The 18,401-nt window shown below is 39.9% G+C and overlaps 1 protein-coding gene across 2 annotated transcripts in view; it reads left to right on the top strand.

The window, feature by feature from the left end:
* The window catches only part of ST6GALNAC3 (ST6 N-acetylgalactosaminide alpha-2,6-sialyltransferase 3), a 210,804-nt gene extending 192,894 nt beyond the window's left edge, over positions 1-17,910 (top strand). For both annotated transcript variants that reach the window (XM_050306898.1, XM_050306899.1), the window contains exons 4-5: positions 8,320-8,427; positions 10,600-17,910. In XM_050306898.1, the coding sequence (XP_050162855.1) occupies positions 8,320-8,427; positions 10,600-10,786 (295 nt within the window). In that variant the 3' untranslated portion in view covers positions 10,787-17,910. The remainder of the gene's footprint in view (positions 1-8,319; positions 8,428-10,599) is intronic.
* Positions 17,911-18,401: the final 491 nt, after the last annotated feature.

The raw sequence follows: 18,401 nt of genomic DNA, 5'->3' as shown, positions 1-18,401 counted from the left end.
GTGTTGAAGGAACTGTTCAGTGGGGTAGTTGGACAGAGGTTAGCTAGTTAAGAATGCAATGAAAGTTTAGATCCATTTGGATGAGAGTAAGCAACACTCTAATATTGATACTAAACAGAAATATGATGCCTATATATGTCTGTGTGTGTTTCATTAAAATGTGTGTCCAAAAAAAAAAAGAAAAGAGAAATATTTTGTTCCTTTTATACTTTAGGGAAAAGTTAATCTGGAGAAAGCTACAGTAGTAAAAGGGAATGCAACATCTGTGTTAATTAGCAGTTCATCTTCAAAGCTTGACGGATGGGTTACATTATGGCCTCTTGCAATTGAATTAAAATTCAGACCCACACAAGTTCTATTTTTACCTCCTTTTTCCATATCAGAATAATTTGTCTGGATTTAAGATTTCATTTTTGCTGAAAATATTGATGTTCCGTAACGTAAAATGAACTTTTGGTTTGTGCAAATAGTCAGTGGAGAGAAGAGCACTGTGGCTCCAGATGCAATTTCAGACAATGTGGCTTTATAACATGATGTGATATTAGGGATAAGGATATGTATGTTCTCCAAGGCATCTGTTTCTGTTGGTTATTTGACAGTTCAGCTCTTTGGGGCAAGGGCTGTCACGTGTGGGTGTGTAGTGCCTGCACACTGAGGATTCACAGTGCTGCTGTAATGTAAATAATCAGTAATTTAGCAACAAATTAGGAGTTAGTTTTAGGATACCTGGCAACACTTTGGTGAATACCATATTTGGGGTGAGACAAGTTGTTGGTAGAGGAGTACACACTGATGAAGATCTTACCTGTAAAGCTGGAGTTCTCTTTTTCCAGTGAATGTTTTCTGTTCAGAAATGAAACGTCCCATTAATATTCTGGCCCTCCATAACGTTTTTTTTTGGATGGGCATCCGCCCTGGTGAAAAGCAAAGTTCTCAGATAAATGGGAAATGTAGGGAGAACAATGTAACATCACCCTCCCTTCCATGGTAACATCAAAGAGGTATTGCTTGAGCTGCCACAATGACTGCAGAAAGTGGAATATTTAAAAGAGTATCAGCTAAGGTACATCATTTCTGTCAGCTGAGTATCTGGTCCAGTGTTCTTCCCCCTTCAATAAACAGGCTTAGGGTACAATCTTGTGCTAGCTGTTCTTTCGTTTGCTCACAGCAATAAACCAAAATATCCTTATAAAAGCCTCTGCTCACACTGCAGTGTCACAGACATGCAATGTGCACCTTTACAAAGTTGCATCATATTTTTTGATTTAAACATAAAAAAAGACCCAACCTAGTAGAAAACATTCTTATGAAAAATCTGAGCTGCTTTCAAACAAGGTTAGATGAGCTCCCTTCAGCATTTTGTACTGAGAAGTTAAGAGGTAATCAAGAAACTTCTTCTGTATTCACCTACAATACATTTCACTAAAATATGCAGCTAGGAGTAGTGAGTGCCCTTTAATACCAGAAGAAAAGGGTGGGAAAGCCTCCTTAATTAAATCTCTTCGGGGATCCTGGATTAACTGCAGCTCTGTTTAGTTTATGTCCTCCCTGTAGAAAAATGTGCAGACCCAAGACAGCAAATATTGTTTTAAATGTCTTTGCAGGAAAAAGGCACTGTTGTTTTTTGTGTTTTTTTTTTTTTCCTTCCACTTGGCACAGTTTTCAGTTTTGATTCATTTTTGGTTACGAAGGATTAAAATCTAAAGCCTTTTCTACTCCCTTTCACGTTGTGTGAAAATATTGAACCAGCACTCAGCAAACTGGATGCAGCTACCGGTGAAGAGCAGAGCACATAAAGCTGCCCTACAGGGGACCAGCCCTGACACCTGTGGGTGTCCCACACCTGTGGATTTGGGATTTACTGCTCTGTAAACAGTTTGCACCAGGACCACGGCTTGTATCTGAAGAGTCAGTTTGACCTCTGGAAGCCCAGTAGCTGTGAGAAATTTAGCTACCAACTCGTGTTCTCTACAGGGAATGCCACTCAGCTTGAAAAGATCAGCACAGGTTTTCCTGCATGAGAATCACCTCAAAATAATATATGTGAGTGCAACATATAGGCTGGAGGGCAGAGTTTACAATTATCATTCTTTCTTCTTGTTTCTCTTCCGTGTGCTTTGCAGAAAGCTGGATCTCTATGATCCCCCTTTTGTTCTCTGTGCTCAGCAGCACAGGCATCTGTAGGAGCTCTCTCTGCCTGGGTGAAATAACTTCCTTCTCTGGTTGCCTGAGTTCACAACTGAGCTGAGATGCATCAAAGTCAGGTCAAGGAATCAGAAATAAGGAAACTAAAGAAGCCTGGGCAGAAGAAGTTGATTTCCTTAAACCGCTGCCTTTTTTTCCCCCTTTGTTTCAGGTTTCCATGCTTATTTTGAAAAGGGAGGAAGAAAAAAATAAGAAAAAAAAATCTACAAAATACAAAGATTGGGAACTATATGCATAAATTAAATATCCAAGCAGATGCTGCAGGTCTTTCAGTACTTGTAGTAACAGATTATTCCTTATTTCTAATGTTACTTCTTCCTGTCTTACCAAAATTTTTTAATAGTAAGTCAAATAGTTTCGGTGGTTTTTTAATTAGATGCAGTTAAATACAAAGCCATCATTTCTCTGCTCCCTTTTGTGATCATTCAGAAATGTCCTTCCTGTCTTGTTTTCAGTGCCATTTTGACATGGGATTTATTTCTTGCTGCATCTCTTTTTAAATCTGGTAGTGAAGGGAGGTTGTCAGGGGCTACTTTGTGGCCTTTACTGCAGGATTGTGGCAAATCCAATGGATGACATGAACTCTTGTCCCGTGTGTTCCATGGGTGCAGCATTAATACAGACAGAGGCCAATATTTCTGGAGATTAATTAAACAGCGCGCCACCCACCCGCAGTTTATTTTCGGGATTCACAGTAGGGTTGATCCTCCACGAGCCTGGGCTGGCAGGGAGTGCATCACTGCTGGCAGGGAGTGCATCACTGCTCCATGCCCAGGTACATCTTGCTGGCCACAGTCGCTGTCTGAGTCTGGAACGTGGTCTGTGCTGCTCGTAATTCATTCCACTTGTTCCAGCTTTGCATAAAACTGCGCGCGATGGCTCATAAAACATCTGCCCGTTTATAAATGTTTCACTCTTCAGAATGACCTGAAGCACGATGTGGGCTTTTGGATGCGTGAGACAGGCTGCTCACTGCTAGAGGGGCATTGGCTGTTTGTTATTTAGATGTCCTGCATCATTATGGAATGCAAAGCGAGCACATGAGTGTACACACACACACACAGGGACAAGGGAGTGAATAATTATGATAAACAGCTGCCTAACAGGTATCTTTATAAGGCAAGAAATAACAACCATTTTTACCAGGTGAAATCAATTCTCTGTGCTTGCATTTTCATTGCCCTTCTTGTACTTTTTGTGCTTTTTTTTTTTTTTCCTGCAGAAAGTATGTAATGAAATAATTAGCAACAAAGCACTGAGTCTTGGAGAAAACAGAAATAAATCTAGGCTGGTGCCAATATTCTTCAGCAATTTAGAGTCTTACCCTTCCTCTGTACCAAATGTACTTTCTTTTCTCCTCTCAAAAACCAGCTCTCTGTCAGGAGAAGTGTATGTGCTCCTCAAAGGAGAGGTGAGAGCCTCTCTCTTCTCTAAATGATGGTGCATTTGTCTGTCAGCTCATCCTAATCTGTCATTTACAACTCTACTTCTGATTTGAAGAGGAAGGCATAGACCAAAACTGAGACTTGGGGAATGTGGGTGAGTGATTTGGCAAAGCAGAAGAGTTGTTCAGCAGCTGGACTCAGAGATGCTTCCTCAGAAGCACCTCATTTTGTTTAGACCAGTACTCTTATTTATACTTATTTATTAATCAAGAGGCCTGACAAGCTGCTGCAGATAAAGCTGCTGCTGATTCAGTAGTTTGGTAGGAGAGTCATCTGAGGATTAGAGTCTATAAACAGCCTTTATGAAAAGATAAATTTTTTTGTCAATTAATTGGCCTGGAGAATTTTGTCATTTCAATCTGTCGTTGTTGAATTTTACTTTACTACAATATTTTGAAATTAAGTAAAAAAGGAAAAGTGTCTGTCTATTGCTTTTGGCAAGCTCTCTGTTAATTAATGGCTTTTTGAAGTACTAAATTTCTCTTTTTTTATCTTAATTAACAGTCTTAATTGACCTTCTGTGATCCCTAGTTTCTCCCAAAAGAATTAAAAAATAGACTTCTAAATTCTTTTCTGCAAACAGATTGACATGCAATTGCTTGTCTACAGATCTTCTCTGCCTTCACAAACTTTTTTTTTTTTCCCCCATTTTTATTCTTTTACCGCTGAAGTCCCCACTGGAAATTACAGTCCATTGAACCATAGAGCTAAAATTGATTGTGCACATAAAAAATCCTGGAACAATTGAACAAAGAAAAGAACTTCCTGGTGAAATCCAAACACGAGTGTCATCGAAACTTTTACCTGATTCTGAGCTCACCTGGCCTTGATCACTAAGGCAATATTTGATGTTGCTCCATTTGCCCCTGATGACAGAAGGAACCAGTTTTTCCTTCGTTTAACCTACATCAAAGCATGGTTATCGACGTCAAAGAAGATGAATTTCAGTTGCCAACATTTTTATGGGGCGTTCTCTATTCTGTCTCCTTTATATCAATTTGTTCTACTTTTTGTGGAGTATTGGAAAGTTAAAGCTAAAGGGCCCTGTCTAATTGCTTCTATTTTAAATTAATTTTTAATTAAAGCTTTATGTATCACACATTACAACCCTAAATACGCCTTTTACCATTTTCTTCTAAAACATAGAAGGCAAGTCTCTTTTTTCAACATGTTGTGAGGAACTGCAGTCAGTTCTTCCTGCTGGAGTTTATGGAAGGCAATACTAAAAATGCAAATTCTATGTTTTGAGGCTTGAAACTTTCAAGTAACTGTTAATCTTGGAGCTTACTTTTATATTCTGGGATTAAATAATGACATTTTAAGCATTTAAACCTTCACTAAGAGCAAGATAAGCAAGCATGTACTTCATTTCAAGCATCTTAACTAAGTTGATTCCACTGGTCTTTTCATGTGTTTAATGTTAAGCATATGCCTATTTACTGTTCCAAAATGCTGCATGGTATTTAGCAGGGTGAATTAGAACCAATAACTGACATTTCCTTAAGAATCCCAATAAAGTGGGAGGTATGCAAAATAAGCTCTCATTTTTAAGCTAAACAAAGTAACTTTTCGCAAGCATTGCCTTTTTATTGCTGCACCCAGCTGTAAATCATGGCTTGAAAGCAAAGCCATCCTTTAAAACACGTTTTTTGAAAAATAGCGCATTATTTTCTCCTGAGCTGTTGAGACAATTTCCTGCCTGGATTTGGTGCCCCATTAATTTTAGACTATTAAAAAAAAAAAAAAAAAAAAAAGTCACAGTGAGCAATAGGAAACAATTTTGGATTTGTTGCACACACATATATCACAATAGATCTGCCTGTTGTAGTTCTGCACATGATGTTTAACCAACTCCTGTTTTCCCTGGTTTGGGATTAACGCCCTCCTTCCCTCAGATTTGTACAGTAACACAGCCTTATGCTACACATAAAAGGAGGATTTTTTTTTTTTCTTTTCAATGTGTAAAATTTGAAATTTGAATGCAATTCCAGTAACAAGAGGAAGTCTTTTCTAATGAGTCTCAAAAATCCCTGGCCAAAAAAGCATGTAAAACTCTCCTGTAGAGAGAGAAATTGAGTGCACAGTGTTAGCATAATAGCAAGGGCTGAGACATTGCTTTGCACTACAGTTTTATGGGATGATATTTTAGAAGGTATTCAGAGATTTATGGCTTTTTAGGGACAGCTCAAATTGTTTTCACATTTCTAATATTGCTTTCATTAGAATTTTGAAAGTGTGTTTATGGTATCGGATTGAATTCTAAGGTGTTACCAAATCATCCAGAATACCCACTGCTTAAGTATATTCCTTTGTATCCCTGTGTATCTTCAGAGGAAAAAATGGGGTGAATGTAAGTGCTTTGTTTTAAAGTATGTAATCTGTATTCTGTCATGTACTTCATCTCCCAGGAAAGGTACCTGGGAACTCACTCTGCTGTTTTTATTTATCCTGCCAGTGCAGTATATAGATGAGAGGACTAAGGTCCAGTGGTGTTAAAACAGGACATGAAATATTGATTAATTCTTTTTTAAAATTCCTTTTTCCTCCTGAGTATAGGAAATTTCAGATGCTGCTGTCAATATAATGCTCTCCAATAAACCTCCGTTATCGGAAGGGTCCCGATCTTCATCATGTTCTTATAAATGGTTATTATGATTCTAAAAGGCTTTAAAAGCTCAAGGCTAGTGTTTTTCCTGGTGCAAGAGCAGAAAGCAAGTTAAGAGGCAGTGCAGCCTTTTATCATGGCAGAATGTTACTCTGAAATAACATGGACTGGGCTGGGAATTCTCTTTGCTGGACAGTAGCAGAACATTCTGGTTAAAGACATGAAGATCCTAGTGGGGCAGATAAACAGATGTAGAGTTTCATGGCTATAAAACTGTCAAGTAAAGAAGCACAGTTATAGTTGATATCCACTTAAGGAAATACGGGGATTTGACTTTGGTTCCCACTGGTCACTCTTCAGTTTAACCCTTTACTTATTGTTTCCAGTATGGTCCTTTACAAAAGCAGCTAAACATACTTAAGTCTTTCCCAAAGCAAAAGGATGTTTTCTGGAAAGGTGTGGATAAAAGTTCCCACCAGCTCACTGATGTAGGACAACAGACATGGGCAAGGAAGAGGACATTTTAATTACTTTCAGGGTTCTTGGACTCAGCTCTGAGAGTTAATTGTTTTTCACTTAAAAAACTAAGGTTTATTTAAACTGGAGTGTACTGGAATTTCTTTAGGAATGTAAAGCTCTTGGAGTTTTTCTACCATCCATGAAAAGGTGTTCATCAGAGATGGAATTTGAATCTCACACCTGTATGTGCCAGGTAAATGTCATTATAAAGGTTGTACAACTACTTTTTCACCCATCGTCCCAATTAGTCTTCAGTTCAGCTTGAGCAAGGGAGTAGCACAGAATCTGAGCCAAAAACCATTGACTGGCATATTTACCTGGGAGGCAGGAGACCACAGCACGTTCTTGCTCTGAACCATGAAGAAACACCTCAGAAGTTTTTGTTGGTGGGAATAACTGATTAGCACATAGGTCTACTTGGGAGTTCTCTGGCAGCAAAACTTAATCGTGTGCAAACCTTGGGCTGCTTTAACTTATGATGCAGAACAGACTGCTCCCTGCCATACCCAAAGCCTAAGGGCTTGCAGTTGTGGCAGAAAGCTGATACATCCCCTCCTCTCACTCACACCCAGCTCTATTATGATGGTTTTATGACTGTCGTGATATCTTTCTTTGGAAATTGGGAAAGCTTTTTATGATTTTAAGATAATTCTGCCCATTGATTTCAGTCAAACTGAAAGCAACACATGCACAAAGCTGGACTTGACCCAATCTGTAAGCAGTGAGAGTTAAGTGTGTTCTTACTATTCAAGAGGTTTTAAAGCAGTGAGTCTTGCATACCCATGTTCTATGACTCCCAGTCCCCAGTTGGTAACATTTGCTTGAGGAGAGCAAACAGGATTTGGTTTGTGATCAACAGTGCTCACATAGCCAGCCTGTGAGCCAAAAACCTTACACATGTAGTTTTTCTCACTCATGCAGGTAATACTTTTGGACTGATTTAACATAAATAGTTATTTGAGCCAAGACAGCCAATCTGGATATTATCCTTTCTCTCTGCTATGTTATCTCAAAGAACGATAACACGAAATTATGTAAAGGGGTATGCACAGAATTTTGGTTTTCAAAACTTTGTATTAGATGGTTTTCTATCAAAATATCCATGAAAATTTCATTTCTCTTTGAATTGTCCCGTTGAGGAGAGCCCACTGCAGGATTCTGCTTGCAGAAGAGGATGGTGCATACCCACATGCACACGGCACAAATTCTGACAGTGGTTTGTATTTTGGTGGGCTTTATCTCATTTTACAAACCCTACTAATTGCTGTCTTTCAGATGGGAAAATAAATTATATTTTTGTCTTGGGGGAGATGCATGGTTTGACTTCAGATATTTAACGTGGTATTTTTTCTGTGGACAATGGCTTGAGGCCCCAAGCTGGTAAGAATGAGAGCATATCTATAAATAATTCAAAGTAATTGTGTGGTTTTGACAGATTGTCAAGTTGCTTAATGCCTTTTGTCCCAGGCAATAGATTATATTTCTTTGATAAAGTGTTGATAATTTCTCATTGCAATTTGTTTTGTGTATGTTGTATTTTTACAGAGTCCAGTCAGGTTCATATCTCAGTACGGGTTGGTTTACCTTAATTTTGGCTATGGATGCCTGCTATGGAATTCACGTCTATGGGATGATAAATGACACCTACTGCAAGTAAGATCACAGGAAATTATTTTCATGCATCTACAATTCTGATGTCTTGTCAAAATTTCACAATTGATTTTAATATCATAAATCCAAGAAATGGATCAGGCAGTCATTTCCCAGTGTTTTGCATTGATGTGACACTATTGTCAGCACATTCACTCCTGATATGGCATTTGCTGTTGATAAAATGAAAACATTTACAAAATCTAGCATCAGATGTCACAAGTAACTATTTTTAATCAAGGATCTTTTGCAGTTTCTGAATTAGCTGGAAACAAAGTATGCTCATACCCTTCTGATAAAAACGTACTTGCTTCCCCTGCTAAAACAAATCTAGACAGGAAAAATATAATATATTATTTTCTGAATACCAAATACACCTGGAAGTGAAAGAAACTGATTAGCCCAGGACAGTTACCTGAAATTACATTTCACCACCATTGAGCAACCTACTTGAACTTTCCAGGTTATATATGGCTTGTTTTGAGTAGTAGAGGTTTCTAATTAGATAATAAAACAAGTCCTGTGAGCTTTATCACCATAAACTGGCATAAATTCCAACCAGCTCCCCTTAGTGACCTTACAGTGACTATGGATTCATCACATCATCAGAAGCATAACTCTTCACACAGTTTTTTAAAAGTCCAAGTTAAACGCTTCAATCTACAGTGCATGGTAGAAAAATATAAAATGGAACTATTTATCATTTGTTCAGTAAAGCAGGAACAATGTCTTGTACTGGTATGTACACATCTATTCCTCTGTACCCAAGCTGGTTCAAGGCTGGCACGTAACCAGTCCAGTGGGTCCTCAGCTCCTCAAGTCGAGTCCTTGTGCAGATCCTCACTCCACATTCTGCGTCACCCCAGTGCGAGGCTCGTTCCTGGCAGGCCCTAAAACAAACAAACAAACAAACAAACAATGGAATTTGAGTCGCAGCTGTTCAATTAGGGTATCTTAACATGGGAGCCTGGCTTTTTAGAACTTGCAGATCTCGCTGATTGAGTCATCCAGATGGAGTGAACATATGTTGTTCTTTGTTTGTGAAGGCACAGGAGGCGCCCCGAGATGAGGGGTGACAGGACTGAGGTTGTCCTCAGAGCCAAGCCAAGCTGGCATTGCAGAGCCCTGATGTTAAACCAGTCAGCAGCGTGATAGCACTTAAGTCTGTTGGCAGCAGGGAAGGATGGCTTTCCTTAAAGCTCAGTTCTGACTGCTTTACCTACTTATAATGGATTATGCAGCCAGTTGGAGAACCAGATTCAACAGCTGGGACTATCCAGTGAGAAGACTTTGCTTAGGGGTGGAGCCTTGTGGACTGAGTTCTCCCAGGTTGAACAAAATGTGCAGTACTCATAAGAGCCAGCCCATCAGCTTCTCACTGACTGAGAGACACACTGAGCTACATTTCCCGTAGGAAAATTCATAGAAATCATGATGCAATGAAAGCCCCTATACAGTTTAGTAAAGGAGCTCAAGTGCTGATGCATGGGAAGGATTTCAGATAACTCACAGAATCATTTAGGCTGGATGAGACCTTTAAGATCATGGAGTCCAGTTGTTAACCCAGCACTGCCATGTCCAGCACTAAACCACGTCCCACGTGCCACATCTACTTGTCTTTTAAGTATCTCCAGGTATGGGGAGTCACCACTTCCCTGGGAAGCCTCTTCCAGCGCTTGACCACCTTTTTGGTGAAGAAATTTTTCCAAATATCCAGTCTAAACATGAGGCCATTTCCTCTTGTCTTGTTACCTGCAAGAAGAGACCGACCTCCACCTTGCTACAAACTCCTTTCAGGTGGTTGTAGAAAGTGCTGAGGTTGCTCCTGAGTCTCCTTTTCTCCCGGCTGAGCCCCCCCCCAGCTCCCTCAGCCACTCCTCGAAAGACTTGTGCTCCAGACCCTGCCCCTGCTCCACTGCCCTTCTCTGGACACCCTCCAGCACCTCAGTGTCCTTCTTGCAGTGAGGGGCCCAGAACTGAGCACAGGATTCAAGGTGTGACCTCACCAGTGTCGAGTGCAGGGAGACCATCCCTTCCCTCATCCCTTTGGCCACACAATTGCTGATACAATCCAGGATGTTTGTATCCTGAATTCCGGTGCACTGTGTATTTACGTATTTCTTGAAAATAATACTTAAGTATATCTTTTTTTTTTTTTTTTTTTTCCCCTCCTAGGTCAGAAGGCTTTCGTAAAGTTCCCTACCACTATTACGAGCCAGGAAGAGATGAGTGTGAGGAATACTTTCTCCATGAGAACGCTCCATATGGAGGCCATAGGTTTATCACGGAAAAGAAAGTGTTTGCTAAATGGGCCAAGAAGCACACGATAATATTTACACATCCCAACTGGACAGTGTCTTGATACTGGTTTTCTTAACTCTCCCTGAGCAGCATATTATAAAAATGTCTCAGTTTACAATAGTTTTGCTTACATGTGGCTGGCCTTTCTCAGCCTAGGTAACATTAAACTAAAAACCGGACGACAAAGAGGGTGATGGTTCAGCTGCTAAGCAAAATTAATCATCTGTGGAAGGTAGACACATTGTTTGTTACTTCTCTTAGGGTTTTACTCCACACTATGCACTTTATACTTTAACTGGATTTTACTTCAAGGCAGGAGCAGTTAAATACAGAGGAGATTTCCTGGATATACAGGTGCACACAGAGAACATGGAGATCCTTTGAAACTTGTCCATCATCTCAGATATTTAAAATTAGTATTTATAGCTCACTGGCAGTACTGCAGCGCTAGTGAGTGTCCTTTCTAGTATTAGCAGAAGTTTTCAACAAGAGGAATATGAGGAAAAATATAGACCTCAAAAAAAAAGAAAAAAAACAACCAAACACCTGAATACATTGACACATGTGAGAACTTGCATGTATGGTAAAATTAGAGATGAGCTAAACACGGTTCTTGAACTGATCACAACTCTTGCATGAGAAGATACGACTTCCTCAAGTCCTGAGGTGCAGGTCTTCCACCCTGGTCAGGCTGCAGCATCTGGGACAGTGTATTTGGTGCTGTTTGAAGCCCTTGTCCCACGGTGCAGCTCCAGCATTGTGGCACTCAGAAATGACTGTGCCTTGCAGCCCACGGTGAACCTTTGGCTGTCGTACCAGGTCTGCTGTCAGTATCCAAACTCATGAGTGAAAAGTTGTCCTGTGAATATCTCCATTTACTCTAGTTGTGCCTTTGAGTTGCTCCAACATCCAAGTAACAGTATTTTGACAGTATTTCCCATGGAGCCATCATAATTTGGTTTAGATCTCCAGTTTCTCCAGCTTTAAAAACAGGGATAGTGTCTATCTACCTCACAAGGGAGTTGTGAGGACTAATTTAATTTAATTTAAAGCACTTTCCTGATGAAGAATGCTACAGATCATTTATTCTTAATGCAAAAACAATGGTACCTGTCATTTATTCTTGTCTGTTGGGTATTTGAAGAAAGTGACAGCATGTCTGGATCTGATGGCGAATTGTTCTGTGCATCCACTTTCCTACTGAGGATAATTTGTAATACTGAGTTGTCTCAGCTTGCATTGCCTCAGATGAAGTTGAAAGAACTCCCCACCTCACAGCATTAGCTGCACATCAAGAGGCAGTTCAAGAATTTTAAAATAGACTCATCTCTAGTTTAAATATGTATTTCCCAGCTCACTGTCGTGGAAAGTTTTCAACTGCAGCAAACTCAATTGTAATATGACCATAATCCAACTACACATGTGAGTTTTATTTAAACTGTATTTAAACTAATGCTTTAAGTTTAGAATTGTGTCCTATGAATATTTTAACATCTGGAATGTCAGATTCAACACTGTAATAGCCAATACTGTGAACACTTGAAGGAATTACGTGTGGGACATGTCACACAGGGTTTACTCACGCTACTTAAACATTAACCAACAGGAAACTTTGTATGCTTTTGTAAATCATGAAAAGGGGAAAGTAAAAAGCTATTTTTACATGTAAGTATTTGTATACTGACTATTTCCTATTGTATATTTGTACATATAAATCTATATTTTATATGTTCATCGCATATATATTCTGTCATCAACAGCTGCAACTCTTAGAATGGGGAGGAAATCCCTTCACCACTGTTCCTCCTCCTGACTGTTGGTTCCTTATTCCTGTTGGTACATGATGCCAGGGTATCATCTCTGTTACCCCTTCTGTTTTCTACTCTAAATGCAGCTTTCTGATTTTATTTTTTTAATATAGCTCAGCTTTCACTGTTTAGTACTCTAAGTATTCATGGTGGTTGTCAGACAGAGGCTGGGACCACGCTTATAATCCTGGATAAACATCTGTATTTAAATACAGGCTTTGTCCCAGACTTCTTGCACAACTTGATGTCTCACCTTCCTGTTTGGAAAAGGAGAACCACAGTATTTTCCTACTCCCCTTCTTGTCTGACCTTCCTGTGAGCTGTTGAGATGAATATTCCCATTTTCAATTTATTTGTATAATGCCTTGCAGGAGAGGTACCCAGAGTGTCTGAAAACTACAGGCAATGCTATAATATGCAAATAATTTGAAGTGGCTGCCCTTTTTCTCTGGAGTTAAAGATCAGTTGTAAGCTAATACAGCATGGGATGAAATCAAAAGGGGAAAGGGCCAGGGATGGATAAAGAGCTGTAGCACCAAAAGCCAGGGGTCTAAATTTCTCACCATATGCATATGCACCTTTTCAGTTCAGATGGATGGCTGGATATATGGAAAGCTGATAAAACAATTGTAATGCAGGATTTGAAGAGTGCAGGACGTGCAGAACTAGGGAGGATGTTCCACACACATTGCACAGGGCAGCCTGGGAAATCCTACAGCTCCCTTGAGGGAAGAGGAGCTGAAAGGGAGAGCATCAGCCAAATTGAACTTGTATTTGGGAGGTCTTTGGGTTAATAGAGAAATTGCTATGAAGGTGCTGCCCATGGATGTGTGGTTGGGCTGGACAGACTTACATGGAAGTGTCTCCATGAACTGTTTCTCCCAAATGAGCATCAGGATTCTGCCTCGCTGGTGATCACCTGCAAGGTATTTTTTTTAAAGCCTGAGGAAGTTTTTCAGATAATTAATACACGCCAGCTCACCATAAAACTGTTGTAAAATATGTGTTTCGTCCTGAAGCTCACTGAAGAGTGTTTGCATGCTGCATGAAACAATATCACAGTTGTCACAGAGCAAAGTAAAAGTGTTGCTCTCTGCCTGGATTTGCACTGAGAGCAGATCTCCTTTAGGAACGTGGCAGCAGGCTTCATTCACACGAAAGTAAATGAACATCACTTCCCTTATTTAAATGAAGCTGCCTTTAGCATGACATAAATGCATATTTACATTATTTTTATTGTATGAGTAAGGAACTGTGACCACTGCGTTAAAGATGATTCTGCAAAGAAATTACTTGGTCAAAATCTGTTAAAAATCTGTGGTACTGAAGAAAAGAATCTCAGTACTTGGCTGTGTAGTGAGGGACCTTGATGATTCACCTCCTGAGAGCAGTTAAGACATCAGCTGAGAATCATTTATTAATTCTTTAAGATAAAACCTACTACAGTTTACCTGAATGTAATCAGATCCTAATTGCTTATTCATTCAAGCAGTCCTATTTTAATCAACTACTCATGTGTGTAAAACAAGCAGGGAGTTTACCTGAGGCTTTCAAAATGCATCTTCACGTTGCTGTTAATAGGGGAATACTTACAAATAGTTTGGCCTTTTTTGGCCATCAGTCAGCTAAGTAGTCAACAAATGTTTTCTTTTCCACTTTAGGGGAATTTAATACACTTTTTTGAAAAAAAAAACCACCAACAAAGCATTTATTGTTTGGTTTGCTGTAGGCTTAGTTTTAATGAACATTTAAATTTTAATATGCTTTATGTTTTATGTGGCATTATCTTCCAATTGATTTTTTTTTTCAAAGTAAAAACTTTTAAATAGGAGCAGAAATTTGCATAAGAAAAAAAATATCTTTTTGGCTGGCTAATTACTAATTCCAGGGTAATTAGTGGCAGGGTGTGTGGGGAGGTTTAGGCACTGGAACAGGCTCTCCAGGGCAGTGCTCACAGCACCAAGGCTGACAGAGCTCAAGAAGCATTTGGATGATACTCTCAGGCCCACGGTGTGACTCTTGGGGATGGGCCTGTGCAGGACTAAGGATTGGACTCAATGATCCTTGTGGGTCCCTTCCAACTCAGCATATTCTGGGATTTTGTGAACATAAAAAAACCTCCTCTTTCCAAACTGACACAACAGACACGATCCCAAGCTTTTCATCCCCATTAGATGTCCAGATCACATTCTTCTGCTTATAGCAAGGCCTCTTCTCAGAAAGCAAAAAATTAGTCTCTATATCCAGCCAAATTCCCTTTCCATCTGGGCTGGGAGGCTCCATCTGCAGACTGCTCCTATCAGTTACATCAGTAAGTGGGAAGGACTGATGAAGAGTTCCACTTAGGAGCAGATGGTGTTCCAGCTACTAAAAAATGCCCCTAAAGTGCTGTAGGCAAGGAGTACCCATTGATCTTTCCTGGAAATACTTTACTAAAGTATTGGGTTTCTTCAAATGCCTTTAGCTCCTCTGTAGAATAATTGTCCTCCTCTGTCTAGTAGGAGTTATCAGCAAGGGGGAAGCATGACCTTTACAGGAAGAAACAGAGGCAAATTCGGTGTTGTTAAATATTTCTAAATAAGCAACACCAGGGAGGAAGGTGTCAGCCTGCCACAAATTATCTGAACACTCACTGGTTTAGGAATCTCATTTCATAACTAATGGAAATCACTCTGGCAGGTTCACGAATGCAGCACCTATCCCTTTAAAATCTTTGCACTCCTGGGTATTAAGGTAAGCAGGGTTTTGTCTGAGAAGTACCATGTGCACATAAGGCATAGCAGAGTTAATAAAGAGAAGCCCACCCAACACCTGGAGGGCTGATGCTGATGGTCTGTCTTTATTCACCTGCTTGTGGGCTGGGCAAGAAGTAGGACCCTCACACAAAGATAGCTGGCAGCAGAGCACAGGGGCTCAACCAGAAGACATGTGCAGGTAAGTAAGAATTAAATAAGTAATCCCTCAAGAATTATAACTGGGTGGTGCCCTTAGTAAGTAGAAAACCAGAAGCACTTTGCATATTGGTGCTTATAATTTGCTGGCATTCTTTTCTGCGTGCATTCAGAAATTGTGTGGTGGTGTTAGTTGTATTCGAGCAAGCCTGGGGTTTGTTGATGGTGAACCTTGGGGTACTCACAAGAGTGAAGCTGTGTTAGTGCCAAAGGATCACACAGGAGCTGTCTGTGGGCATTATGATGTACTGTGCACAGCAGTCACGTATTTACTGAAAAAAAGGCCTGTGTTTTGTTTCCTGACTAGGGGTAGTACTTTTGAGAAGGAAGTGTTTCATTTTCAGCAGATGTGTCTCATTCTGTTCCTCCTTTCCTGAGAGGATGCACAGAATGGGACTTAACCATAGGAGAGTGACAAATATTATGTTAAATAGCCAGCCACCAGATTCATATGTGTTTTTCTGACTATTTCTGTGATATTTAGCTGAAGACAGAGAAGCCTTTTGTATAGCATAATCTACAGAAGTCTCATGTCTGTTCTGGATTAGAGTCTCGTGGGCAAACTCTCTAAAAGGGCCTGAAGGAGGAAGAAAAGGTCTCTCTCCACTGAAAGGCAGTGTTTCTGTGGAAGCCATAATAACGTGAGGCACACCCTCAGCCTTCGTAGGTCCCCACCTGGCCAAAAATTTTTGATTGCTTGCTGTCATTTCTGGGAATTCCTCAAGACATGCATCTGCCACTGCTGTTCTGATTTACTGGCCGTAAAAAGACTGTAAACTTGAACTAATGCATGTTCTTGCCATGTATTATGCATGATAGCATGTTACCCATTTTATTCTCCACTATAATAAATAATGTAAGTTTTATGTAAACTTGGTTCAGGCAGCAGGAGTAGTGCTTTTTCTTTCTCTCACATCGTGTGTTGCCCAGAGCACTTTGCTGGAGCCTTGTCATTGCCATTAGCAGCTGGCAGCAAATAAATTGTTGAAACCAGGCTGGAAATATTTACTAAATTTGACATTTTTCACTGGAATATCAGGAATAGTTCAGCTTGCTTTTGTTAACCTACTCTGGTACTCACAGTCACAATTTTATGTTGTGTTCCAAGGAAATCTCCCATCAGAGTGTAGCACTAGGAACAACTTTATTGACACAGATAATGTCAGGATGTTGGTGGGGCAGCGATCCCAAAATTTTTGCATTTATGGGAATATGTTTTTAAGGGGAATTGAACGTGTAGATTGGCTAAGATGCCTGCAGATTTTTTAATATTGTTGCTGCTGAAAATAGTATTTCTGGGGATGGTCAGCAGAAAAAGAAATTGTGTGCCCACTGCCCTTTTGGCTGATAATATAATAATGTAAGGTTATAATACTTGTTGCTTCATGTTTATTCTGTGTATTTCCAAAGCCTGTGTCTGTGTTAGCAAAAGAATTAACTCAGCTGGATTGGATCTGTAGCCTGAAACTCTTGGTGCTAAGGACCTGATGTCCACACTGTGCACAGTCTCTAGTTGGTCCCATGGGCTGAGTGCCACTAGTGATTGGAGCACATCTTCTGGTTCCATCCAAAAGGAATCTGGTTCACATCCTCAGGAACACTCCATCATGCAAACTAAAGCTCTTTAATTGAGGCCACTGCACTGGACTGTCCCACGTGAAAGTGAAATTCCTGCTAGCCCATCTTTTGGCTCAAGCTTTGAATGGGTGGGGTTTTGTTTGTTTGTGGTTTTTTTTCATGGGTATTTTTCTTTCAAATCTGAGATCTGATTCCTCCTGTCCGATCCTGGGAATCAGGGGCTCCTGACTCTTCCTAAAATTACCATCCACATGTGCTCCATAAGTCAGGAGTGTGATACAGCACAAAGTGATCCAGCATGGGTACAGCATGGAAAGTGCTTTGTTTGATGAAGAGTTAATGTGATTCTGCTTGTGGGTGTAATTTTATCCCGAACATGCTGGGTGCCTGCTAATGCATGCATTGTTTTTACAGTCTGCAGGACACATAAAAATTCCCTTCATCGTTTTCCCAGGGTATTTTTGTTCTTGTGGCCTTCCAGTTGCATCTGTGTATACATGCATATGTGCATATATATACAGGGCACAAGCATTCTTCTGCTCTTAGGCAGTTCCTGCTATGTGCTGTTAACATAAACTTATTTAGGCAGTTCATGGTACACTATTTATTACATGTATTCTTTGGTTGCCTTTTTGTAATGCTGACAGGTGTATTGATAGCAGATATCACTGTAGACCTAGAAAACTTTCATACTATTTATACTTATTTTAGATGTTCTGCCTTGTGTTTTTTTCTTGCTATATGTTACTTAGGTTTTTTTTCTCCCATTTGGAGAATGTGCTTCTATGTATTTGCAAAATTGTGCCTGGGTAATTTTAAAACATGAATAAATGTATATGGTTTTCCAATTGTCTGACATAATTTATTCATGATTTTGTGCAAAACACTTTTATTCTTGTTTATGTATGTGCCACTGTAATAATACCTGACAGTTCACTGAGCTCAAGGAAACAAAGATCTCTGTTCTCAAAAGTATTATAAATCAGCCACATACACTTTAAAGACATTTTAAGGCATCTGTCCTAAACATATTCAGTAATGTAGGGTAAACTCAGCCACAATAGACGAGCTGGGTTTGTGAAAGGACTGGGGGTTCTGGGTGTGTTTATCAGCACTGGTGTATATCATATATAATGCAGCAACTGTTGCTGACTAATTTTGGGCCAGATTCTGGTACACAGCACTTAGAACTGGGCTATTTTGTCAGCCACCACAATGAGGGAAGTGAAAAGAGACATTTCTGTGGTAAGGATAAAACTAAATAAAGGGAAGAAATGCCTTGCACGTGCTCAGCTTTGAGGGTCCTTCAAATTTGATATACAGCCAAGGGGCTTGTTAA

This window comes from Myiozetetes cayanensis, unplaced genomic scaffold, assembly GCF_022539395.1.
Source record: "Myiozetetes cayanensis isolate MyiCay16 unplaced genomic scaffold, myiCay2020 scf12, whole genome shotgun sequence".
Classification (NCBI taxonomy): Eukaryota; Metazoa; Chordata; class Aves; order Passeriformes; family Tyrannidae; genus Myiozetetes; species Myiozetetes cayanensis.
This window is presented reverse-complemented; position numbering and strand designations above follow the sequence as displayed.